Consider the following 25,171-nt stretch of genomic DNA (forward strand, 5'->3'; position numbering starts at 1 on the left):
GCGAGCGTGAGGGTCGTCGTGGTTGCCACTGGGCTCCGGCGAGGTAGTCGGCGATGTCACTTGGTCTCTCGCCAAGCTGTGGACGCGGCGCGTTGACGGCGAACCCTCGTAGGCCCATCTCGCGGTATGGGCATCGGCGGTAGACATGGCCGGCTTCCCCACAGTGATAGCAGAGCGGGCGGTGGTCGGGGGCGCGCCAAATGTCCGTCTTCCTCTGGTAGCTGCGCTGGGCGACGGGCGGGCGTGCTGGCGGCGGCGGCAGTGGACGACGGAACTGCGGCGTTACGGGGCCCTGGCGCGAGCGCGGAGGGGGGCCTTGACGACGGGCGACGGCGGCGTAGGTCAGCGCTTCCGGCTGGGGTTGCGGCGATTGTGGCTGCACATCGGGAACTCCAAGTGAGCGCTGAACTTCGTCTTTGACGACGTCGGCGATAGATGCCACGTGAGGCTGCGACCTGGGAAAGAGCTTATGCAGCTCCTCGCGAATGACCGCTCTGATGGTTTCGCGCAGGTCGTCGGCGCCTAGCGCTTGAGCGTCGGCGTAGTTGGTCAGGGCACGGCGGTTGTATTGCCTGACGCGCATTTCAAGCGTCTTCTCGATCGTTGTAGCCTCGGAAAGAAATTCGGCGACAGTCTTGGGCGGGTTGCGCATCAATCCGGCGAATAGTTGGTCTTTGACACCCCGCATCAAGAACCGAACTTTCTTTTCTTCAGACATGTCGGGGTCGGCGTGGCGGAAGAGGCGAGTCATCTCCTCCGTGAAGATCGCGATGTTCTCGTTCGGCAATTGCACTCTGGTTTCTAAGAGAACCTCTGCCCTCTCCTTTCGTACGACACTCGTGAAGGTCCTCACGAAGTTTTCACGAAAGAGGTCCCACGTAGCCAGGGTGGTCTCTCTGTTCTCAAACCAGGTCCGAGCAGCGTCATCCAACGAAAAATAGACATGGCGTAGCTTGTCGTCGTCGCTCCATTTGTTGAACGTCGCGGTCCGCTCGTATGTCTCCAGCCAGGTTTCAGGGTCTTCAGCCGATGATCCACGGAAGGTCGGGGGCTCCCGAGGTTGTTGCAGCAGGATGGGGGACGCTGGGGCTGCCATTGAGGTCGTTGACTTGGCCTTGATCGCTGTGGTCTTCTCGGGAAGAAGTCCGTACTCCGGTAGAAGTCCTTGCTGCCTACGGCTAGCTCGCTGGTCCTTGGTGACGTTGGCGTTGTCCTCCGGTTTCGGGCTTGTATCGCGGCTTTGCGGGGGCGTTCGCTGCATGAACGCACTAGCACCTCCACCAGATGTCACGTAGTAGTGACGCTGAAGAAAACAGTCTTAAAACTGTGTACGACGAAACTGGTTGTTTATTGGGCGAACCTGTGCCCACAAAATCAAGGTACACTCAAAGCACAACGATAGCGGCGAACACAGTCGGCGATCGTCGAAAATCTGATCAGCGGCGAAACGCGTCGGCTTTTATACCTGAGTCATCGAAGGTTCTAGATTAATCCCTGATGCCCGCGTGTCTTCCAGAAAGTTCTAGACAATTCGCGTCAGTCATGCAATCAGATAACAGAAGCGTCGGTGAAAACAGGCAATGGAAAGAAGCATCGATAACGTTCTAGAAACTTCCGATACAGGCGCGTCCTGCGCCGAGCGATAACGTTTAACATTTGTTAGCCGGTGGAAGGCGGCCACCGGTGAAAGATAAACATGTATACGTGTCAATATATATATATATATATATATATATATATATATATATATTGCCATTACGTTTTATGGCTACGCGTATGAGTTTTTATGACATTACAGTGTTAAACACGGTAATATAATCTCTGCATATCTCAGCATGCATCGCCACGAGCACACTTCAGAAAGCCAGCACAGTTTCGTTCATAATTATTCATGGACGAAGGCAAACAGCCTGTGATTTCAGATTTTCCTATTCTAATGACACTGCCTGTACTTTTTCAAATGTTTTCATTGGTGACGTATTTGATGCATAATTTTCGTCAACTAGTGTTTCGCACCGCAAGATTTAGTCGCGCTTCAATCGCACGGCCGTAATCGATGTCACTGCTCCATGGAGCGCTGCTCGATGGCTTGGAACCGTATTTCAGCCTCGCCTTCGCGACCATGTGAATTGACCTTGGAAGCTCAGCCGCTCAGCCACCTCCATTTCGCTCCCAAGTAACCCCGCCACTAGGTTGCGTAAGCAGCGTGACACTCACGCCATCTCGCGTAATATGCCGCAACAACACCGACCGCCGCCGCCGTAAAGCCACGCGGCGAAGCCAGGTTACGGGAGCCATGCGGAGAAAACAACATGAGGGGTCGCGTGAGAGTCGCGCATCCCCAGACTGCATAACTTTATTATAGGTGCTGAAGAGGACTTGATACATTCAGAAGCGTCCTTCGGTGTCCATATACACTTAACCATTGCGCACCGTGTGTCAACGGTCCGCTGTTCTCTGAGAGTACCAAGCTTTCTTCCGACAGACGCGACGCACTCACTCGATATGTACGTATGCTCAGCCCCGCGCTTTATTATGATGGCTATTAACAGACCAACGTTTGTCATGTGGAAATTTTCTACAGTCCTTTTTTTTTCTTTTCTTGCCGAACCACGAAGTGCGAAACTCTCAGCAATGCTACTTACTGGTTGTTCGGCGGCCAAGCTTAAGTTTCCTTTTCTTCAGTTAGTAGTTACTTACTGTTCTAAAAAATCATTTTGGTTTTCACATGCCAGAACCACAATCTGAGCACGAAGCATTCTGTAGTGGGAGACTCCGGATTATTCTTGACCTGCTGAGGTTCTTTATTGTGCCCTTAAATCTTAATACACGATAATTTTTTGCATATAGCCTTCATCAAAACGTGGGCACCGCGGGTGACGTCGAACCCGGGACCTCGAGCTCAGCCGCACAACGCCATTACCACTAATCTATGGCGCGGCGGGTTCATTAATCGTTCTTAAACCAATCCACTTCGTTTACGTCGTTATATACTCACTTATGAACCTGTTTACTTATTCACTTTGTCATTTACTTCGTTTGACTTCAAGACGAAAGACGCTGCAAACTAAACACAAGTCCAGCGACGCCATTGTGCACACGCACAGCCCCCCGAGAATCTGAACTCATTCTATCAGCTCGGCTCCACCATGAGATGAGCAGGCTGGCGTGCTACGCTTCCTTATCGACGTCCCCATCTTGTCTGTTCGGCACTTCGGTGATAACCGAAGAGGCGTCGTCGATGTTGTCGCGTCCTCTTCAGCGCTGGCGGATGCGCCTTAACAGCACATCTCACTCAATTGTCACGCGCGCTGAGGGAGCGTGTGCAGACGGTCTTGTCGGCAGGCTGGTCGCGTACCGCCACGTTGTGTACGTTTGGAAATTAACGCTTGCGTGAACCGCGTGAACCGGCTCCAACGAGAACGAACCCTGTGACTGCGTACTGCGGCTCAATTCTTGCTCAGCTCCGGGCATGGCTGGGAGGCTCTGAATACTAGGTAAGTGTGCTCGCTGCTTCACCCTTCTACTGGGCCCGAATTCGTAAAGCTTTTCGTTCAGAGTGCTGCTTTCCATTGGCTGGTCGCCTTTGCTTATAATATACCCAACATCACGATTGGCTGGCTTCTGTTCTTAAAGCAGTCTTAGCGTAAGAACATTTTGGTGAGTACGAACATTTGTAGTGCGTTCTCGACCGTCGGCTTCTCGTGTACAGAGGTGGCGCGCGTGACGTATAATATAAGCTTTGAGACAACAGCGTGATGCCGTTTCAAAAACAGGTGCTGCTGTTAATTGTTCGAGACAGATGTTTGCAGTATATGCCTCGCAGAAAACAGATGTCGTGCGGGCGGAGATCCGTCCCTTATAGGGCATTGGACGTCAGCTCAGACCTTCAAGGGCATGCATTCCGTACCGCATAACATACTTCCAAATGTTATGGCAATAGACACTGGACACATGTCACATTATCGAATACAAACTTTTTTTTTTTTCACAATGATCGTACAATCGCAGCAGAACGTTCACAACTTAGGCTTCATTTCACATATGTTAAACATTTGTAGGGTCCATACCTCGAAATCGTACCGTAAAGTGTTAGCGACACTCGGTTATCAGTGTCGCAACAGGGGTGCCTGATAATTTTGATAACGAATACCGTTTCCTGCCCACTGTACTGGTGTATGTTGGAGCTATGTGGTTCAAAGACACACTGGAAGGAGGGGGTATGTCGTGAGAGGTAGTATTTATTTCCTTTACGCAATCTGGTTGTTCTTTGTCGCAATAGCTTCGCAAAGTAAGTCGACAAAGCAAACTAACGCGAATGACTTGTACAACATGAAATTGTGGCACATCGTTTAAAATTGTTTGGGTACGCAGTTCCAATTACGACAGTAGTGCTTACAGCTATAATGTGGAGAAAAAATAAAGAAAGATGCACGCACGATTGCCCCGCGCCTGGCCGCTCGAGGCACTTGTAGCGTGAATTCGCGGGCTTCTTTCACTGGCTCCGAAAAACACCTTTATGAAGCACGTATTGAGCAACAGAAAGCTGTATCGGGAGTTTATCGTACTGCTCTACAATTTTCTCATTGACACTTTTCATCTAATTATAATATTTGATAAGTCGATTAAATAATTAAAACTAATTATGTAATTAGGTAGAATTAAAAAAATAATCTGAGTAAGATCTCCAAGCGACGGCAAGCAACATTATCGTAGTTCTGTCCAGCTACGTGGTATTTGCGTATTTTTAAATCTTGGTGCATGATGGTTCGGACACACTGTATAATGAGAAAAAAAAAAAAAAAAAAAAAAAAAAACACGGTGCAAGATGAAATCGTAAGACCTACGGTGTTCGATCGTCATAGGTCTGAATACCGAACACTGTAGGTCTGCAAATTTATTTTGTTCCGTGTTATATATATATATATATATATATATATATATATATATATATTTTTTTTTTTTTTTGGATGTTGAAGAGCTTGGCTAACATTAGCTGGGTCACGTACCCTTTATAGTGGGTTGTGTATGCGAGCGTGCACGCTCACGGCGACTCGAGGAGCCTCGGATCGCGCAGGGTGGCCGTGCGTTAATTGCAATGACGACATCACACGTGCCAAGCATTTCTACGTGGTCTGGCACGTCGCACAGCCTCCACCCCCCCCCCCCCCCCCCGCCCCCTACCCCGTTCCTCTCACGTTGCTATTTGAGTCAAAATTACAACACGTCGACTGCTGGCTCGGCTATCGAGGATTGCTAAAATACTTCGCAAGCTAGTGTGCCGCCCGCCGCCGCCGTACAGTCAAAGCTCTCCCGCTCGCTTGTTGTCGCGGTATTTGCAGTTGGCACTCGTCAGCTGCTGATGTGCTTCGTTTAGAAAAAAAACAAAACAAAAAAAACACGAAGTAGATAGAGGCAAGAATAGTGCCAAGTTGTTTTGAATATGCAAATCACAGTCGGCACCTGACTCCATGCTAGCTCTCGCCTTCAGATCCCGATATAATTTCACGATGAGGCAGTAAAGCAGACAGAAAAAAAAAAACTGTCAGCCCTTCCACTGGGGTGGAGATGGAAGACCAGCGAAGCTGTACTATGGTGGGAATTATGTATTTCCAATTATGACTATTAAGATGTGATGGTGTAATTGGTTATTTGAAGTATTAGATAATGAGAAATATATATGATTCGGTGGTTTTCATTTATTTAGTGACCACAGGGACCATGGCCTTATGGTCGCTACGGTACACCGCCATAGGGTGTATGGCAAAGGTTGGCATGTTCTTCATAAACACGTCACCAACGCCGCGCGCGTTCGGTGCGAACGCGGGCATAACGCCGCCGCCGTCGACAACAGTGAGTGTGCGTGCCCGCTCTAGCACTGCGGCATGCGCCGCAGTGGTAGCAGTGGTAGAGCGGGCACGCACACTCACAGTCTAGGGTGCCTCGATGCCCGCCTTGCCAACCGCTCCCCTTCCACTGGGAAGTCGCTTTTGCTCTCCGCCGTGCGTTCGCTCCCCGTGAAAGCGCGCGTCCCTCGCCCTCGCGCGCTTTCACTCGCACATACAGCATACGGCCAATGAGAGTTTTTATTGCGACAACAATTATATGGGCACACCAAAGCGGATTTCTGCCGTCGCCGTTGCCGTGAGGTTCAGTATGACGTCAACGGCGATGAAATCGTCGCCGCGCGCCGTATGCTGCATGTGCGAGTGAAAGGGCGCGAGGCCCGCGCGCTTTCACGGGGAGCGAACCCACGGCGGAGATCAAAACGCGCGCTCTACGCCATACTCCATGAAGGGCTGCAGAATTAAGCGTCTTTTTCTTTCTTTACAATCGCCCGATATATATATATATATATATATATATATATATATATATATATATATATATATAGAGAGAGAGAGAGAGAGAGAGAGAGAGAGCAAACGCGACTTCTTCCGTCGCGCGAATGGCCGTGGGGGGACGGGAGGGAGAGAGGGGAGGCGACGTATAGCTGCGGCGCCAAATGCCTATTTATAGAAAATGTTGCGAGGCGAGAAGGTGGTAAAGACCTCCGACGCTTCTCGACGAGTGTCCCGTTCTGATCCCGTCGAAAACCTCCGAGCCGCCCCCAGAGGCACTGGCAACAGTCACCAACGCCGCGCGCGTTCGGTGCGAACGCGGGAAAAACGCCGACGGCGTCAACAATTCTGCGCGTTGCTGGTGCTGCTGCATGCCGAAGTTTATACAGCTGATAAAACTACTATCCTTACTCGGTATAGCTCTCTACTAATTTGCAATCGCAATTGATGCTTCGCCTTTCGGGTGAAACTGCGACATTTTTTTTTTTTTTTTTGGATTGCCGCACGCAACGATCGAAAGGTGAGCCCTTAACAACTTCGCTGTAAAAAAAAAAAGAAAAAAAAAAAGAAGCATGTAGATGTCAACCGTCAGGAAGGCCTTAAGTGACACCCAAAATGGCGGTCCCTGGCCCGACGACAAGTGACGACAACGATGAGGTCAGAGAAAACTATGAAAAAACTATGAATCGATTACGAAAAACAACGCCGATGACGGCATGATGGCTCAGTAGTAGTAAGTGGTTCTTGATGAAAGGGAAAGGTTGACGCTATCTTCTGCAGCCCTTGAGGGAGCACGGCTCAGCGCCAAAATGGCTCCACGGTACCTGAGGTATCAAATCACGAACGGCCTTAATGGACTATACTGCCAACTCCGGGCCGAGGAAATACGATGACGGCAAACACGAAGATGACCCCTGCGATGCATGGCCGGGCCACAAAAGCTGACGGATTCTTTATTCGGTGCTGGCAACGTCTGCCCGGCCATACGTCTAGAATGCTACTCCAGATGACATTGGTGATGCCATGAAATGGCCCACTCATAGACACTAGAGACGCACACTACACGATCAAGTAGCGAGGACACGCATGCTCGGTGAGAAGCATCTAGAGCGCCTTGGTCAGGCCAGTGCTCAGGATGAAGGGAAATAGCGCCGTCTTCGCGTGCAAAGAAGTAGCAGCTCTGCTCCAAGGTCCAAGAATATGCGGATGAACTAAATATTTAGCAACATATTCCATTTGCATTTCTATACGCCAAACCCAGACCAATTCGTCCTCGAGGAGCCGTCTCAAAGTTTTTAAGCCAGCAGCAAATATCCGTGTGAAGAGGATACCCGATCCCATCTGGCGGTTCTCAAAGCTGGCATACTTCGCTCAGCCGTCCAGTGCAGTCACCGCGCCCTTTCACTTTCCAACGTCACCGCAGCGGTGTTGCAAGCTGACGGCACTTTCTGGCTCGGAGCTGCTATAGCAGCCCCTTTACGCAAGGGACAGCGGGGGGTGCATGCGAGAAGTCTAGTTAAAACGCTTCATTCCCCCCAAAAAGAGAAAACGAACCTGTTTGATTCTCAACCTTATACCCTACACATGTAGTTCAGTACACTTCGGCGAAACGCGATATACGAAGCAGCGAAACACAACCAATGCGGTTGAACTCATTTAAAGCGCGCAATTGGCGTGTATACGCGTCCATCTCTGCGCTGGAACCAAACAGGAAGTCGCCTCGTTCCGCAATAGCACGAGGCAAGCTTGACGCACTCGGCTCCCGGAGGGCACGTTTGGTCCAGCACACTTTTTTTCGCCACCATGCACTGCATGCGCCCACAGCCGTCACTGAAAGTCCATCCTTGAACGCAACCGACCACCGCGATGTCGCAAGCCTTAACGACTCTTCCAGACTCGCAATCGCCTCCGTGTAGCAGAACGTCCAACGACTCCGCCGCCCGTTCTCGACACACCGCTGAAGCCAAACTGGCATGCGGACATCCACACGTGGGACCACAGCCCGCGCGCCTTCGTCACACACACACACGCCTCGCGGACGCCGCAGGGTTCTCCGACTCCTTGTTTTCTCCTCCTAGGCGAACTTTGCGAGCCCCGCTGCTATTTCGGGCCTCCCCAGTTTTTGGCTCCCGGGGCCTCCCTCCATTTAGCGAACCTGCAACTTCCCGCTTCTATCGCGCCGGTGCTAGGCTGAGCGAAACGCCGATCTTTGCTCGGGCGCTCCCCAGCTGCGATCGCGTCGCGTGTTGGATTGTAGATCCCCAACCGCGGGCACCCGACCCCGTTTGCACGGCATCGCTATTTCTGTTTATCGCCGCTCCGCGCGTGTGTGTATGCACGCGTATGTCGATGACAGCCGGTGCGATGGACGATGGCCCCGCGGCAGCCGTGCCACCGGCGATCTCTACTACCGTGCGTATCTCTTGTTTCTTTCTTTCTTTTTTTTTCTTTCGGAGCTGAACTCTAAGAACAGCTGGAGTGCTCGCAACATCTGCAGGGGAAGTAAGTTGCAGTTGTTCCGCATTTTACTCCACTATAAATAGTTTTTTCGTACACACTCCGTTAGTGACCCATGAACCGATAACGAGATGAAAGCATTGATTCTTGAGAAACGGAGTCCGTGAGTTGGGGCTCGATTAGATCACGCTTGCAAAAATAAAAAAGTTCCTTGGCCACTCGGTTTTCTGGAGAGTCTTTACACGTTGCTCGTCTTCTGCTTCTTTGTTATGCAATTGGTGGTGCGGACCATTTCATTTATAAAGAGTTTTTTTCGTACGCACTCCTAACGGAGTGTGTTCACACTGGCGCGTTTCCACACGTACTCCATGGGAAGCGTGCGAAAAGCTCTCCAAAATTTGAGTTAAGTGGCACCGGCAGTTATTCTCGCACAAGGAGTTGCAAGCACTCCATTTATTTCTTTTTAAGTGTGTTGTTCCTGTACGCTAATTACTTTACTTTGTTGGCTCTCTGAATCTTTTTCTTTTTTTTTTGTCTATAGGAAATCTCCTTTTTATCTTGCCACATGAACATCGTCCGTGTCCCGCAATAACTGCAGGAGGTCGCGGTATATTACAACTGTCTGCTTTTTAACCGAATCACTTGCTCCTTCTTGTCTCGCTTTCACTGGCAACACGCTTTGCACGACGAACACGTGATATACTTTGTTGAAAGAGAGCACGCGGTCACGTGCACGTTGTATCTGACGTTAATTCAAGGTATACGTACATTCTCAGAAACCTTTGTCCAGTTACTGCATAATTGCATTAACAACAGTGTAGTTCGCTCTTGATCGGCGTTAGTTAACGTGATGCTTGACAAGCACGCGGTTATCGCCTCTAAAAAATAAAGGTTGAGCAAAATTTTATTGCTGTCCTTCAATATTTGTTAACATTACGGCATGTTTCAGTGAATGAAGAGAAAGGAAATTTGTCGAGGCAGTCTCGCATAATCTTCCGCCGTTACCCGAACACGTGTAACACGGAAGCGGAGCCTGTTCCGACAAACATCGATCCGTGTATTGTCATTTCAGATGACATGCATGGACACCCTATATTTGCACACATCTCATCTTTCTTTATTTTTCAGTTCTTAATGATTGATGCCACGAATTGAATTGTTCATTATGTCCAATGCCAATTCCACTTTCTCAAACGTGACTCACTGGTTACTGCATATCATGTTTTCGACAGTAGAAAATGTATTTTCAGATTTGCATGAGCATATAATCTGTATGATCTGATCGTTCACACTATCCATGATGCCGTTTTGGAGTCTTTTGGTTCGTCCATCAGGTTTTATACGGTTGATACACCTGCAACGCAGTTTTCCGTACAAACATATAGTATTTATACCACAACCAGCAGCAGGTGTATAAGTCCGTGGGTTTCAATTTATGAATATAGAAGCAAGAACTTTTTATTAAGTTGTTCGCATGTTGTTTGTAAGTTCGTTTCCTTCGACATTGCACACCTGGTACCCAATCAGCAGTTGTGAAGCCTGTGCATGTGCTTAATTGCCTCAGCCCCTTAATAACACATACACACAAATTTAAAATTACACACAATTTAAAAATACACACAATTTTACAATTAAAATTGAGGGACCATGCTAGTACTTTGTTAGTACTATAGTACTAATGCTAGTACTAATAGTCCCTAAAAGTATTGAGGGACCATGCTAGTACTTTGTTCAGCCAGAGTACATATTTGCTACTTAGAATAGGTTTTTATTCCGCCCACGTTACTTGTTCTTCATCGAATCAGAAAGCCGACGCAGAGGAATTTAATCTCGCGTACAAAGGAAATCACTCCGGAGGCTTGGCTCGCTGTCACGAACGCGAGATCGCGAGGAAGCAGAGAAACCCTGCCACGCCGGGGAAACAAAACATCACTTCCAATGGCAAGTTTCTGTGGAACTCGAGACGCCAAGAGCATGGAATTGAGGGGTAGTATATAGCCTCCGCGGCCACAAGAAATATTCAGTCACCCGCACGTTTCCCGTCGGAGCTTCTCAGCAGTGAAACCACTGATTATCGAAGCAACGACAGAATTTCGTCACATGCAACTTGTTTAAAACAAGCCAGAGAATGTGCTTTAGAAAGAAAGTAAAGAAAGGAAAGAAAGAAAGAAAGAAGAGATAAAGAAAGAAAGAAAGAAAGAAAGAAAGAAAGAAAGAAAGAAAGAAAGAAAGAAAGAAAGAAAGAAAGAAAGAAAGAAACCGTCTGAGAATCATCCAGAGCGAAGCAGAGGACCTCGCCGCCATATCGGGTGTAACCCCGAGCCCGCCCAGAGAAAAGCGGCGTCTCGCTCCCGTCAAGCCCTCGGACCCTTCCCAAAACAGCGGGAGACCGCGCAAGTGTTCCGCCGCCTTTCGTTCCGACGTGGTGTCCCGGACCGTCGTTTCCAGCGCGAGAGGCGCCGTGGAAAGGGGGAAAGCGCGGCCGAAGATACAAAGATGCTGATGGACAAATTACCAGCTAGCCAAGAACAACAACCAAAAAAGCACCAAAGCGGGGGGGTCGGGGTTAACGAGGGTCATCTTGATAACACGTTGCCACTCAACTGGGTCGGTAGAAGGGATTTTGCGAGGGAAAGTACTGAATTCCATCGCACTCTCCCGAGCAGCGAAGCGCGCTGTTATATTACCCTCGTCCGTATAGCTTCTCGCCCAACACCCTATAGGTCTTCGATAGAATAGGCGGGGCGCGGAAGGGGGGGGGGGGGGGGATAGGGGACCGATATGGGGCCTTCCAGAACAGCCACGAAACCCCCGCAGAGGTAGTTGACCAACGGGAACCGCGACTACGCGTACAGAGGCGCGACCGCGGGATCGGTGCCACTCGAGAATGGGGGAACTCCGGCGGGAGCCCAACGGGGGCGGAGGACGGAGGCCGCGGGACACAACCAAGGTAAACACCGCCCGGCTTCGTTCATGCGCGGCCAGTCTGAAGTATGCGCGCATACTCCAGTATGCGCACATGTACTCCAGACCGGCCGTGGAACATGCTAGCGTTTCCTCTCTGACAGCGCGAACATTTGGGAGAAGCCAATAATCCCTTCTGGGGCCGCGTTTGCTCTCATACTCGCCAAGGTTGCTCCCGCGAACAGGCATGCCCTTATATGTCCTAAGCAGCGCTGTCGTTCGTGTTTCTCCGTCGTCTCGTGCTTCGTTGTGGTCATATGACAGTGTTTCCTTCGTATACTTGATTGTGGCGCGAAATACATTTCGTGAAAAGGGACAGAAGAGAGAAGACAGTCTGGCGCCAAGACAGAAATCACACACTTTGGCGTTACACTGTCTTCTTTCTTCTGTGCCCCTTTCATGAAATTTATTTCGTGCCACAATCAAGTATACCTAGGAAATCTAAGCAGCAACTTGGCCAAGAAGTTATTTTGGAATATGACAGTGTAATTGTGCTCACATGGCAACCAGCTAGCCCAAGCCGCTGTGTTGAGTACGAGTGCGTCCTGCTTCTGTGCTCAAGGTCGCGGTTTCGATTCTGGCTCGCGGCAACTGCATTCCTATGGGGGCGGAGGGCAAAAAAGGCTCGTGTGCTTAAATTTATGTGCACATCTAAGAACTCCAGGCAGCCAAATTATTCCGGAGCATGAACTCAGCTTTCGAAGCTGATGGGAGCTATCTGGTCCAATCATGTTTTGCAGAAAGTGACCGATATTGAGAAGCGCAAACAACAAAACTGTTGTCATAAATGTGAGTGTCAACCATGATAACTGCATAATTTGTCAACATCGTGCGGAATATAAATATGACTCTCCGTAGTATTGGCCGTCCAGAGTGCCCGCGATCGGGCCGTCAAGCTCGGCTTGCCGGTCCCTACGTGGGACTAGCCGGGTGGCGCGGGGTGTCCCCTGCGTCTTCTCTGGACCTCAATAAAGTTATTTCACTCACTCACTCACTCTCCGTAGTATTTCACAAATGTCCATGCGTCGCATCCGGCCGAGGTTAGACCTTTGTTCTGTACATAGCCTTCAAATTCTCTGTGGCCATGTTTCACACCATTATGATTGGGAACTAAGCAGTGTGAAGAACCACATGTTGCTTACAACACAGTGAGTTGTTGACAGTTCATGAGAAAAACCATCAATTCGTTGCCAAAACCTTGTGTAGGGATATTTCTTTACAGCGCAGCTGTTAAGGGCCCAGTCTTCGATGGTCGCATCCGGATGTAGAAAAAATCTTTCATTGGCCGTATGCTGTATGTGCGAGTAAAAGCGCGCGAGGGACGCGCGTTTTCACGAGGAGCGAACGCACGGCGGAGAGCGAACGCCACTTCTTCCGTCGCGCCATATTAAGGGACTATGGTATCGCGAAAGGCCGTGGGGGGACGGGAGGGAGGAAGGGAAGGCGCCGTTTAGCTGCGGCACCAAATGCGTATCTTGCGGCCGGGCGCAAGGGGAACTGGCGACTCAATCTCCCACGCGAAAGGAGGACAGAGGGAAGGCAGCGCGGGAGGGAGGGGTTGCGGCTTCTGCTCTGCGAGCAAATTGTACTTTGCGCGGCGCCGGGCAGTTGCGCGCACCGTATCTTGAAAGCGATCTGCAACACGGCTCCTACCTTTGTATGCGCTGTGCTTTCGCCGCTCAGTTTCCGTTGAAGCGATAGACCGCATGAACCTTCGCTCGCTGCTGCCGGCGCGCTTGCTCACACCAGCGTTTTGACAGCGGTTGTGCATGCGGTCACACAAACAACGCGCAGAACTGTTGTCGACGGCGGCGGCGTTTTGTCCGCGTTCGCACCGAACGTGCGCGGCGTTGGTGACGTGTTTATGAAGAACATGCCAACCTTTGCCGTACACCCTATGGCGGTGTACCGTAGCGACCATAAGGCCATGGTCCCTGTGGTCACTAAATAAATGAAAACCACCGGATCATATATATTTCTCATTCTTTAATAGTTCAAATAATTAATTACACCATCACATCTTAATAGTCATAATTAGAAATACATAATTTGCCCCATAGTACAGCTTCGCTGGTCTTCCATCACCACCCCAGTGAAAGGGCTGACAGTTTTTTCTTTATTTTTCCTTGTCTTATGTCGTTCAGATGTACGTAATAGAAAGATTTTACTTCATTGAGTAAATTCATACCAATACGGTTAACTCATTAGCGGTTGAGATAAGCAAGGAGATGTTTAGAGCTGTGGTGTAAAAAAAAGAGGAACAGAAACACAGGAAAAAGATTTAACCTAGCTGGGCCTTTACAGAAGCATAAGTAACTTCACAATACAAAGTAAAGTTATGCAAAACGTTGAACTGCCGTAGATGTAGTTATTAGCTAGAGCAGGCTATAGATTACTATTTGTCGCCGTCCAATTTCAAAAGGACTGCCTTTGCTACGGCGTCTCTCATGAACCAGCGTGCAGTTTCTGGCCGTCAAACGCCACCGTTTAATTTTAAACAACTCACATTCTTTAACAAACTTCGAGAGAAAAAGAAAATTCAGCTAGGTAAGTGTATTTTAGTGAATCCACACTTCACGAATTCCAACAACGCCTTGCAAGGCCTGTATGCTCCCGGGCCTTCGTAAAACTCGGAACGCCGCATTCTGCGACGAACCGACTATGAAGCACCGGCTTCATCTTATCGCTGTCTTCTGTTTGCTCAGCCTCGCACGGTAGACTCGCCCGCCTATCTGCTACCGAGATAATGCATGCTCAAGCATTTAAGCCGTTCGCTCCCTAGTAGGCTCTTAACAAAGGATCTATCTTCGCTTCTGTCTACGGGCGTGTGAAAGGTCGCACAGTGAACTTACTCCGCTCGGCACTAAATACACGCTTAATCGCCCCGAGCGCAGAAGTCGCCAGTCGTGGGACGCAATCTTCAAGTACCTTCACGGCGATTGGTGAAGCCCTAGTGGCTCGAAAGTTCGTCGCCCTCGCTTTTACTTAATTGCGTTTACTTGACGGCTACAGTGAGAACGGCACGACCACGGCTCAAGTCATCTCGATCGGATCAAATCGTCAGCGGAGACTCTAGCATTGATGTGGCCTTCGAAGACTGTATACGCCACGACGACAACGCCTCAGAAGCCACGGTGCTTATTCATACCGTTATTTCGCTCGATGCTTATCGTAAATTCGTGATTTTTAGGATATATTAACGCCTTTGAGAAGAGCTGCCTGCTTCTTTCTTCATGTAAATAAAAAATGGTTAAAAAAGCGGCTACAAGGAGGCACTGAATATAAGAGAGGCAACAGAAATATAGAGAAAGGTCACACACTGACGTACAAACGAAAAAGTCAGGTCACATAAATACAGCGAAGATATATGTCACGATTTTGTGACCTGACTTCGTGTGTGAAGTCAGGTCACAGAAAGGCGCAGTAAGTGAGACATAGGAGGTAACACGCAGTAAGTAAGTAATAAAAAATGACGCAGCTCGAAACGCATAGCTTGAAATGTATGTGAAGCGGGTAATTAAATCATTTGCATCTAACGTTTAATAAGTCAGGCACAGGAGGTAACATACTATAAAAAGAAGTAAAGAAATTTAGCTAACAGCGAATAGTACATAATATAATTAATGTTATCAATGTTTACCAAAAAATATTGCTCGTTGCCTGCAATCTCTGAAGGACCACTAGAGCTCGCATTTGCAAAGTGCCTGCTGACCGCGGACCAAGATCGTTCTCGGTTTTAGGGGGTCTGCTTTTGAAGCCATTAAATCACGTACCCAACTGCGACTTTGAGAGTTGTGTCGCAGCCACAATAAATGTCAACAATTTCGAACATCCCGAACCACATGACAAATTGTACCTCGACTTATTCACTCCTTTCCCGACGGCATATATAAATGGCATCGGCTTTTATGAACGCCGTAAGTCATCTTGAACCGTGGACAAACCCATAAAAGCTGCCACTGTAAACCAATTCCTGCTTCCATTTCGATCCATACTTCACAGTTGACCGCATGGCGTGCCGCTCAAGTGACCCATGCACTACGATGTGTTTGCCTGCACGATGCCCTTATGTGAACTTATAGATCTACTTCAGATAGAAGGTCATTATATTGGCGAGACTGACACTCACTGCTCACATTTAATTTACACCCCCCCCCTTTTTTTTTTCTTTCTTTACATTTCAACTTTTTGTTCTTTTTTGGAAGAAGGTGTTGCCACATATTTAGGGTCCAGCGTTTTCGGTTATTGTTTTTTTTTTCTCAGGCAGAATAGGATGGGGTAGTAAAGGTGGCCTAGGAAAGAGGAGCAAGAAATAGGTTGTGTCTATCGACTTCCCCACCAGGGAGCCTCACCTTCACAATGAATGAAATCTTATTCGCGGCAGCAGATCGTTCTGCGTGCCAGCTATCGCGTCACGGCTTCGCAGTATGGGCGAGAGTGCACTTTTTTTTCCTTACAGACTAGCGAATTTAATGGAATGCTTGAATTTGTCGCTGCCAATTTTCGCGCCGACTGCAGGTATTCGGAAAAGCGAGATAGAGTAATACACTTAAATGGTGGCTCGAGTCCTGTTTGGGGAAAGGTGGCAAGGGGGAATCCCGCAGAATCTTACCATTCTCGATATTGTATCTTTGGGAGCCTCCTCTCTTGGAGATTATAATAGGAATGTTGGCGCAGCTGTTGTGAGGTATACAATTTATTCGGGATGATTTCCTTGCTAAACTCTTGAATCGTTATCTAACTTCGTTCTTTTTTATCCATTAAATGGAAAATGAGACATCAACCCAATCGTAGCTTTTACTACAAAGGAAACCCATACGGATTCCTTGAAAGAAAAGCCTCGCAGTTGAAGAAAAATTCGTCCTGGTCCGGGATTCGAACCCGGCACCAAGACGAATTTATCTGTCATTATCTGTATTGTTTATCTATTCAAAATTTTTCATTAGTGTTTCTGTTTAGACTCGACTAATTGTTTTCGTAACTCACCCAAGTGGCCAATCATCCATTGTATATATGAACCACTTATACAAGAAAACCAACCAACCAACCAACGAGACTGACACTTTCATCCTTTTTCTACCCACTGCCGCCCGATTCATGGCCAATCCCCCGTAGTGGGTTGTGCTATATCTATAGGCACCAAACCAAACCAAACCTGCTGCCGATGCGCGATATATAACGGTAAATTTAGGCAGCCTCATTGAACCCGCCGCATGGTTTACACGCAGGGCGAGCCAGCGGGATCGCCCGGCGTCTCCTCCGCAACCAGCGGTCCCGTCGTCACCACGGTGGACATGTCCAAAGCGACGCCGACGACCGGCGGCAGCGGCGGCTGCGGTCGCGTGTACGCGGCGCTGGTGCTGTCGGGCTTGTTCTTCCTGGCCGAGATCGTGGCGTCGCACGTGACCCACTCGCTGGTGCTGCTCATCTACGCCTACCAGATGCTGTACAACGTGCTGGCGCTGGTGCTGCTCGTCATCAGCCACCACGTACGTGGCTCACACCACGCCGCTCTTTCCACTCTCGATCTGTTGGCTTAAAGGAACGTCAAAGAGAAGTATGGTATTGGAGGGAGACTAAAGAAGGAACAAAACAAAACAAAGTTGAGCTGCGTCAGTAAATTATCACTCTACAATGCCAAGGAAAAAAAAATTCTCATTACCCTGAGAGAAGGTTTGATATGCTAGAGGAAAAGACGGCAAAAAGCGAAGTACGGACGACGACGTGGCCTTGACATTCCTGCACAAGTTGGAGCTGTTCGAGCCTATAGTTAACTGCATTGCCAATAAAATTTTATCACGTCGTTTTCGAAAGGTATTTGGGAATCAGTTTCCATAACTACTGGGGACTATTCAAGGACAAAAGCGGCCGAAATACGCGGACACAGGGAAAGAGGGAGCAGGGAATATAGAAAAAGCGGAAAGGTTGACGATAGGAGGAAATGCAGTGAACTTCGTGGTGTAACGTTGACGTCACCGGCGCAGCGGCGGTCTGGATGCGAAGTTCGAAAAAGCGACTCGGAGAGTTTTGAAATAAATAATTGTCTGCTAGACTAGATTTATTTAGTGATTTTCTGTACGTTTAAGTAGCCTCTATTCTTCCTCTAACTTCTTCCGTTTTGTGTATTTATAGTAATATGAACATGCAACGCAACAGACGTAGACATAGCAATAAAAAAATGTATGTGTGACGTAGGCACTTTCGCTCTGAAACAGTGATAATTGTGTCACTTGCTCTCTGTTTATTTATTTATTTATTTATTTATTTATTTATTTATTTATTTATTTATTTATTTATTTATTTATTTATTTATTTACTTTTGTCATGTTTTGAGACTAACGATCTTAGGTAAATGAAGTAGCCGGCCGGCACCCTCGCTGGGCGCCAATTTCTCGTTATTTATTCACGTCAATAAAAAATTGTGAAAAGATCTAAGAATAGAAGTTTACGATATATAAGGTAACCGTGCACATAACGAATCAACGGCAGTGACAAAGTTACGCTATGATGACTATGGTGACGTGTCGTTAGACAGGCAACTCCTGATGCGAGAGCTGTTAATCTAGATGTGTGTATAGATGAACAGCTAATAATCTAGGCGTTTCTTAATTTCTTTGAACACAATCGGGTTTTCTTCTAAAGAAGCAAAGTTTGCCATTCGGACTCGAAATTTGAGATGTCACTACACACAGGCTTTTTTAAGGGCATGCCGTGTTCTTGATATTAAAATGGCCCATTGTATATGTGTCAGTTCACGTTCGCATCTCGGCTATTGAGGCATTGTTGCGCGGTGTATCATGTACTTGAGTTAAATGTGTTATCCTTAAAACAGGCGCGCCACAAGGCTTCCCTCGGGCCGTAAAACGCGGGCAACAGGGCTCGCTGGTTAAAAAAAAAAAAAAAGAATTGTTTGAAAGTAAAGTTGCCATTCATCCCGAATGTATAACACGAAGCTACACAGGACATCTGTACGGGTTTCTGAGACAGAAAGGTTTAAGGAAAGTTCGTACTGGTCCAGGGATTGAACCTGTGACCAAACGCCTTTCTAAGGCGGTCGCTCTGCCATCTGAGATAACCGGTAGGCTAGCAGATCGCCTCGAGTTGTCGATTAATTCGGCCTCGCTCTGCGATCTGCTAGTTTCCCCGGTTATATCAGATGGCAGAGCGACTGCCCTATAGAAAGGCGTTGGTCTCCGGGTTCGATCCCTGGACCAGCACGAATTTTTCTTCAACTGTGCAGCTTCCTTTCTGAGAACCCAGTGCGGGTTTTCTTTGTAGCTTTCTGCTATACAGTCGGATGGATGACAATTTTCTCTTTCACGAATCTTTCTCCTCCTCGCGGGCTTCTCCAGAACTATACTGGCGTGTCGTATTCAGTAAAGACACAGCTGCGCGACTGACTCTTTCATTGCTCGGCAGTCCACTCTGCGCTCTTGAGACCTGCGCAACACGCTTGAAACACGCGTGCACCCAACAAGGACGTGCATCTGTGCCTTGCGCCAGGCGTATCAAATTTGCGGCGAAGCGGTGTCAGTTGCGAACAAAACCACCAGCACGGGGAATAAGCTCGCGGCGTCCCTATAGTTTGGACGGCGGTCTCACGCTTCTGCAGATCTGCCAGGAGCGAACGCTGAAGAACACGTTCGGCTGGGCGCGCGTCGAGGTTCTGGGCACGCTGGTGAACATGCTGTTCCTGATGGCGCTCTGCTTCGCCATCTCGGTGGCGGCCGTGCAGACCATCGTGCACGCGTCGCACGAGAACACCGAGCCACACTACCCGATGCTGCTGCTCTTCTTCGGCATCCTCGGCCTGGCCGTCGACATCGTCTGCTACATCGTCATCGGAGGTACGTGCTTTGGTCACGGTGTTTAAAAAGTAAATTACGTGTTTTTGCGTGCCAAAACCACGATATGATTATGAAGCACGCCGTAGAGGCCGGGTGACTATGGATTGATTTTGACCACCCAGGCTTAATTCTTAAGCGTGCACCCAATGCACGGTGCACGGACGTTTACGAATTTCGCGCCCATCGAAACGCGGCTGATGATGATAAGGATTTATTGGCATCTCCTTTGAAACGGGGCGGTGACAAATAGTCACCTAGCCTGCTTGAGTTAATCAGGTATGCTATACGTGCTTATCATTCTATCATTTTTATATACATCTCATTAATGTTTTGTTTTTTTAATCGTCCTCAAAACTTCTCTACCTACCTTTTACCGCTACCTGTGCATGTAACGGACCCGGTCGCATCAGTCTCTTCCCGGCTTTTTTTTTTTTCCACCAATACTCCAAACTTATCTTGCTTATCTAGACTGCTGACCGGTTGATGCTTCCGCCCACTTTAAATCTAAGCGCTTCTGGAAGGTGTACGTTACCTACGGGTCTCACTGGTTTCCATCAGAATGTGCTGAATGGTCCCCGGATTTTCGGTACAGCAGACACATGCCTCATCTTGTTGCGAATATTTGCTCCGGTATGTTTTTTATCTGTATGGGCAACCAGCTCGAGCATCAGATAGCAAGGCACTGCCCTTTGTATTTATCGTACAGATTTTTCCATCTAATTTATTTCTTCTCATTATTGTAAATCTCCATCGTCCTTTTTGTTTCCATTCTTTGCATCCAATTCACTGTCTCTGTTTCTCTCACTTTCTTTTTGATGACTCCTGGTTGTCTATTTACACTTTGAATTACCCTGTACTTGGTTGCCAACTTTCTCGACCTCTCACTCCATTCTGTGCCCACGCTTTTCAGGTACGAATACTTGTGCGCTTTAGTCGCCCATTTATCTTGATCCGTGTTCCCGAACCTTTATACGAAGCTAATTTTGCTCTGCGCTTCTCTGACTTCAAAAGGGGCCCAATTAGCCCCTGTCACCCTGCACTGCCTCATTTGTGGTTATACCGTGGGCTGCTGCGACCGCGATTCGATCCCGCGCTCTCGTTCTTAGCAGCTCAACGCGGTATCCACTGTGCCACCACGGCGTGCCCTCGTGCCGTTTCCGTGACCACTGTCTCAGATAAGTAAAAACAGAGAATTCGAGATTACTGGGAAGCTTCATCGCCGATGCGACTTGCACTAATTAAGTTGAGTTGGCGGGGGCAAACTATGCCGTTTTCCAGTGTCTCGTGCACGTGTCATATTGCAGCAATAAAAGCTGCATATCTCATATGAGACGTGAAGGAAACGTGACATTCAGAATGAACGTGATGTGACCGTACTATCGACCAAAAAAGTTCACGGACCAAGGGATCTGACAAAAAGCTGAATATCTCCGCAGCCTCAAAACGCAGCCTGGCATTCCCATTTCTAGCCTCTACTGGTATATGCGAACAACATTGTGATGTACGGTTTTACTGGCTACTTTTAAAGGCTGCTCGGATATTTAGCGTTTTCTGAGATCCCGTGGTCCGTAAACTTTTTTGGTCGATAGTACCTCAATGAAAGGGTCATCGCAAAGCGCCAATTGCGATAGAGAGACCAAGGAGCGCTGCACTATAGGAAGTGTTGGCCCTAATTCGCCGTTCCTTAAACGCTAGGCGCCATTTATGTCCGCCACGGAGTAACGCGTCATTACAGAGCGATATGCTCTAAAAAGCTTGAATAAAGTGAAGCGATTTTATTATGAAAGCATTTATGTATCAAATTCATTTCGTCTTCGTATAATTATTTAGCAATTTATTGTTTGCGGAGAAGCCACGGCTCTACAGTTGTTGCCACGTTTTCAATTTCAGCCAAATAAAGAAATAAAACACTCGAGAGTGATGTGCATGTGGCAGTTCTCGCGCCTAACTTTTTCCTATGCCACGTATAAAACAGCTATCTCAGCGCGTTTCTTCGCGCTCATGCAGGCACGCGCTTTTCGATCGCAGCGTACACTTAATTGGTGCCTTCAGCTGCATGCGGAAAGTTGATGGATGGATTGATTGATTGATTGATTGATCTTAACGTCCCAAAGCAACTCTGGGACTATGAGGGAGGGATCCGCATTAATTTAGACCAACTGAGGTTCAAAATTTAACCTGCACCTAAATCTAAGTACGCGGGCGTTTCTTGCACTTCGCCCCCCACCGAAATGCGGCCGCCACAGCCGGGAATCGAACTCGGCACCTCGTGCTCAGCAGCATGAGACCCTAGCACGTGCGCAACCACGGCGGGTCAGTCAAATATGGTCTTCCGTGTCTGTGTAGTAATCTGTGTCGTATACTCGCAGGCACCCGTGTCCGTCGCGGCTGCAACCTGCGCATCGTGCAGGGCACCGAGGTGCAGGTGAATTTCGTGGTGGGCACCGAGTCCGGCACCGAGGAGGAGGACGAACAGGCTCCGCTGCCCTGCCAGATGCAGCTGCCCGACGAGCCGAGCGCCAAGCAGCTGCAGTCCCTGCTGCCCACCCACGCGCACGCTCACCACGCGCTCTCCGACGCCGGCAGGAGTGAGTGAGCCCCCTTCCTTTCTTTTTCTCTCTCTGCACTTAACGTAGTGCGTGCGCGAAATATATGCACCTAACCAAAGGAACTAAGCTAGCGTAATCCTCACGCATGAAAGGACAAGCAGCACCTTCACGTTTTAGTAAGTGCATGCTGTTGAGCATGCTGCATGATTTTAAATTTCAGTTCGGGGGGGGGGGGGGGGGGGGCAGGAGGTGGAATTTTGGAGGGTCAACAAACCCCCTTTCCCTCACCCCCCTTGTAGACCTGCCTTTGCGTCTACTGCGAATTTGCCGGCGTGTGTGTGTGCGTGTGTGCGCGTGCGTGTGCGTGTGCCTGCGTGCGTTTTCTTTTTGCAGTCGAAGAACGTTCAGGGAGGCGCGTGAAAGACGCAGCTTTAAATAAATGGAATATCATAATCGTTACCTTGAAGGAGTGCCATCACATTTAATGCATACATACACCGGTACTTCTCAAGCCTCGAGGCATCTGAGCGTGCACGAAATGTGGTCCTTAATCCGTGCCCCAATTGCAAATCTCGTACCTCGTCCTAGCGGTCTCAGAGATAATGGCACAATGTCTGCGGGAAAGCTAACCAGGTGTACTGCTCTCGAGCCCTTACGATTTGTGAGCGCGAGTTGTGTTCCCGCACACTTGCGTATAGGTAATAATCATAATAGCCATGCACATACAGCAGCGTAAGGCTTGGCAGTTGAATAGCGCACTTCGAAAAGTTAGGGGTGGCCGGCATCGCAGAAAGTGCAATATATATAGCGGAGTCTGCATTGTGCCCACGGGCATTGCGTCCGAATATGACTTTATAGTAATGGACAGTTTTAAAGTAGCGAAGAGAAACGGAAGACGTCGACGCGAGCAGCTGCGCCGAGGACGTCATCTCGTGAGACCGCGTGACATGTTTAGACTATAAGCAAAACGCTGAATGCATTCATTGCTATGATCGACTGTGTCCCGCTCAATTATAGACCGGTACAAATTAATCGGCAGAGGCATAATAATCGAGAAGGTATTTTGTATATGTTTTCGTATAGAAGAGTCGTACGGGAAATAGTACAAGAATGTTCGTGCTGCGTTATGGTTCACACACAGCGTCGCAAGGTGTCGTCACCAGCGCTTCTGTTGTCAGATACGTCCTCCGCTGTTCCGATACACGTATGTATACGCCATCACGTCTCTGCTTTCCTGAATATATTTAATGTTGGTAACTCGTGTTGGATTTACTGTTCGTTGTTTCGAGTTATGCCGAGTCGGTATATACGTTACTTACGCACAGAACGTCCTTTGCCGCTGCTGCACGCAGGTTGGCGCTCGTGCCTGCTGGAAGCGATGCGCACTTGCGGGGGTTGTCTCCTCGTGGTTGGCTGCGCATGCGCCGTGCACTTCGGAGAGGGGGCGCTACCGCGCTACGTGGACCCAGTGCTGGCCGTGGTGGCCGTGGCCATACTCATATGCACCTCCTACCCGCGCAGTGAGTATACATATGCGTATAATGAGGGTATATGCTACGAGCATGTACCGTTCTAATCGGGCGAATCGCAGCACAGCTTTCCGCGATGCATTGGCGCAGTTTACAAAGTGCCGAGCAGTGTCTCGACTTAAAGCGAGAGCTGATTTGCTTCGTCAGTGAATGTCTGCTGTGCCTCACACGATATATGAGATGAGGCGTCCCGCCTTTCGGCCTGCACTATATACTACAATGGAACGCTACAATGTCTTCGTATGGGAGTGAATCGGGGAGCAAACAATACATACTGGTGAGGAAAGTGTATAGGAACTGGAGCGAACGGGAGTATCCACAACGTGAATAATTTTTCAGTTAGAAATATTGTTTTAGTTCTCGTGGCGGACTCTCAGGAGCCACGAAGTGCGAGATCCCATAGGGATACTGCGGGCATCTGCACTTCCGCGAAAACCCGATCACTGAAACGATACAAACTGCGGAGAGACTGACACTTGTCCGATGTTGAAGCACGAACAGTGGCGTAGAATTATGTTATACCGTTGCAGTCACGTATAACATCGCATTCCCTCGCGGTCGAGTCAGAAGCGATCCCAATTAGAATTAACGTCTCGCGTGAAAGCGCAGACATGTAACAGCGAGGCAGGAACATAAGGACACGAGCGTCGATGTTAAACGTTCGCGATTCCACACGAGATTCTTCAAGACCAACGGGCCCAATCAGTTCAGATCAGAAATGAGAATGATTATTTCATCAGAGATTGGGTGCTGACCAGCAGAACGTACTTGTACGTCGGCGCAGCACCGCCTGCGTGCTGCTCTCACATTGTGTGCTTCCGTTTAGCGTAGCGCATATATAATCAGCAAAACTTTGTAGTGCGATCGACAGAAGCCGCCGTTGACTCAATTTGAGGGCTTGTTGACGATTGCTGTATAAGATATCACTGCACCTAACTCGCATTTTATTTCTTTAGGTTTAGTATCCCGCTGCCAAAAGACAGTCCTCTCTTGTTTAAGAGTTGAGAATTTGACGGTTTAGGTGCGCAGTACTCAGCATTTGGAACTTTTACCTGACAGATCCAGGTGCGTTGTATATACGCAATAATGCAAGAATTAGAAAATAAAATGTAATACAGATGTTTGCCGGGACAGAGAATTTGGCGATGCTCCGCGTTTTTCATCCAGTATCACACGTCTGGCCTGAGTCATGTAACAGTGCACTGCCTCTCTAATGCCCGGCTTCCTTAATTTCTTTTCTGCCTTCTCGCAGTAAGAGAGTCGGGTCTCATCCTCCTTCAAAACATTCCGCATAACGTCGACATCGCCACGATGCAGAAGAGGATCATGCAAGAGGTGAGCAATGTGTTATGACGCTCAAGGTTACTTTTATGGGTTGCTTCACTGACTTATTTATACAGACTTGAATATTCATGTGGCAAAATGAGTGGACTTATTTCGTCCAGGTTTTGTCTTTAGTTGACTGTGTAGTAGATGTCGCACAT

General features: G+C 48.5%; 1 protein-coding gene across 3 annotated transcripts in view; it reads left to right on the forward strand.

The window, feature by feature from the left end:
* Window positions 1–25,171, forward strand: part of LOC119450077 (zinc transporter 1) — a 69,509-nt gene that overhangs the window by 21,749 nt on the left and 22,589 nt on the right. The window contains exons 1-6 of one of the 3 annotated variants that reach the window (XM_037713438.2): window positions 3,123–3,497; window positions 16,991–17,251; window positions 19,375–19,609; window positions 21,979–22,197; window positions 23,511–23,678; window positions 24,940–25,022. In XM_037713438.2, the coding sequence (XP_037569366.1) occupies window positions 17,057–17,251; window positions 19,375–19,609; window positions 21,979–22,197; window positions 23,511–23,678; window positions 24,940–25,022 (900 nt within the window). In that variant the 5' untranslated portion in view covers window positions 3,123–3,497; window positions 16,991–17,056. Of the gene's footprint in view, window positions 1–3,122; window positions 3,498–8,617; window positions 8,754–16,990; window positions 17,252–19,374; window positions 19,610–21,978; window positions 22,198–23,510; window positions 23,679–24,939; window positions 25,023–25,171 lie in introns of those variants that run through there. The other 2 variants (XM_037713437.2, XM_049665629.1) reach the window with 2 other exon arrangements.

The sequence above is a fragment of the Dermacentor silvarum genome, chromosome 4, assembly GCF_013339745.2.
Source record: "Dermacentor silvarum isolate Dsil-2018 chromosome 4, BIME_Dsil_1.4, whole genome shotgun sequence".
Taxonomy (NCBI): domain Eukaryota; kingdom Metazoa; phylum Arthropoda; class Arachnida; order Ixodida; family Ixodidae; genus Dermacentor; species Dermacentor silvarum.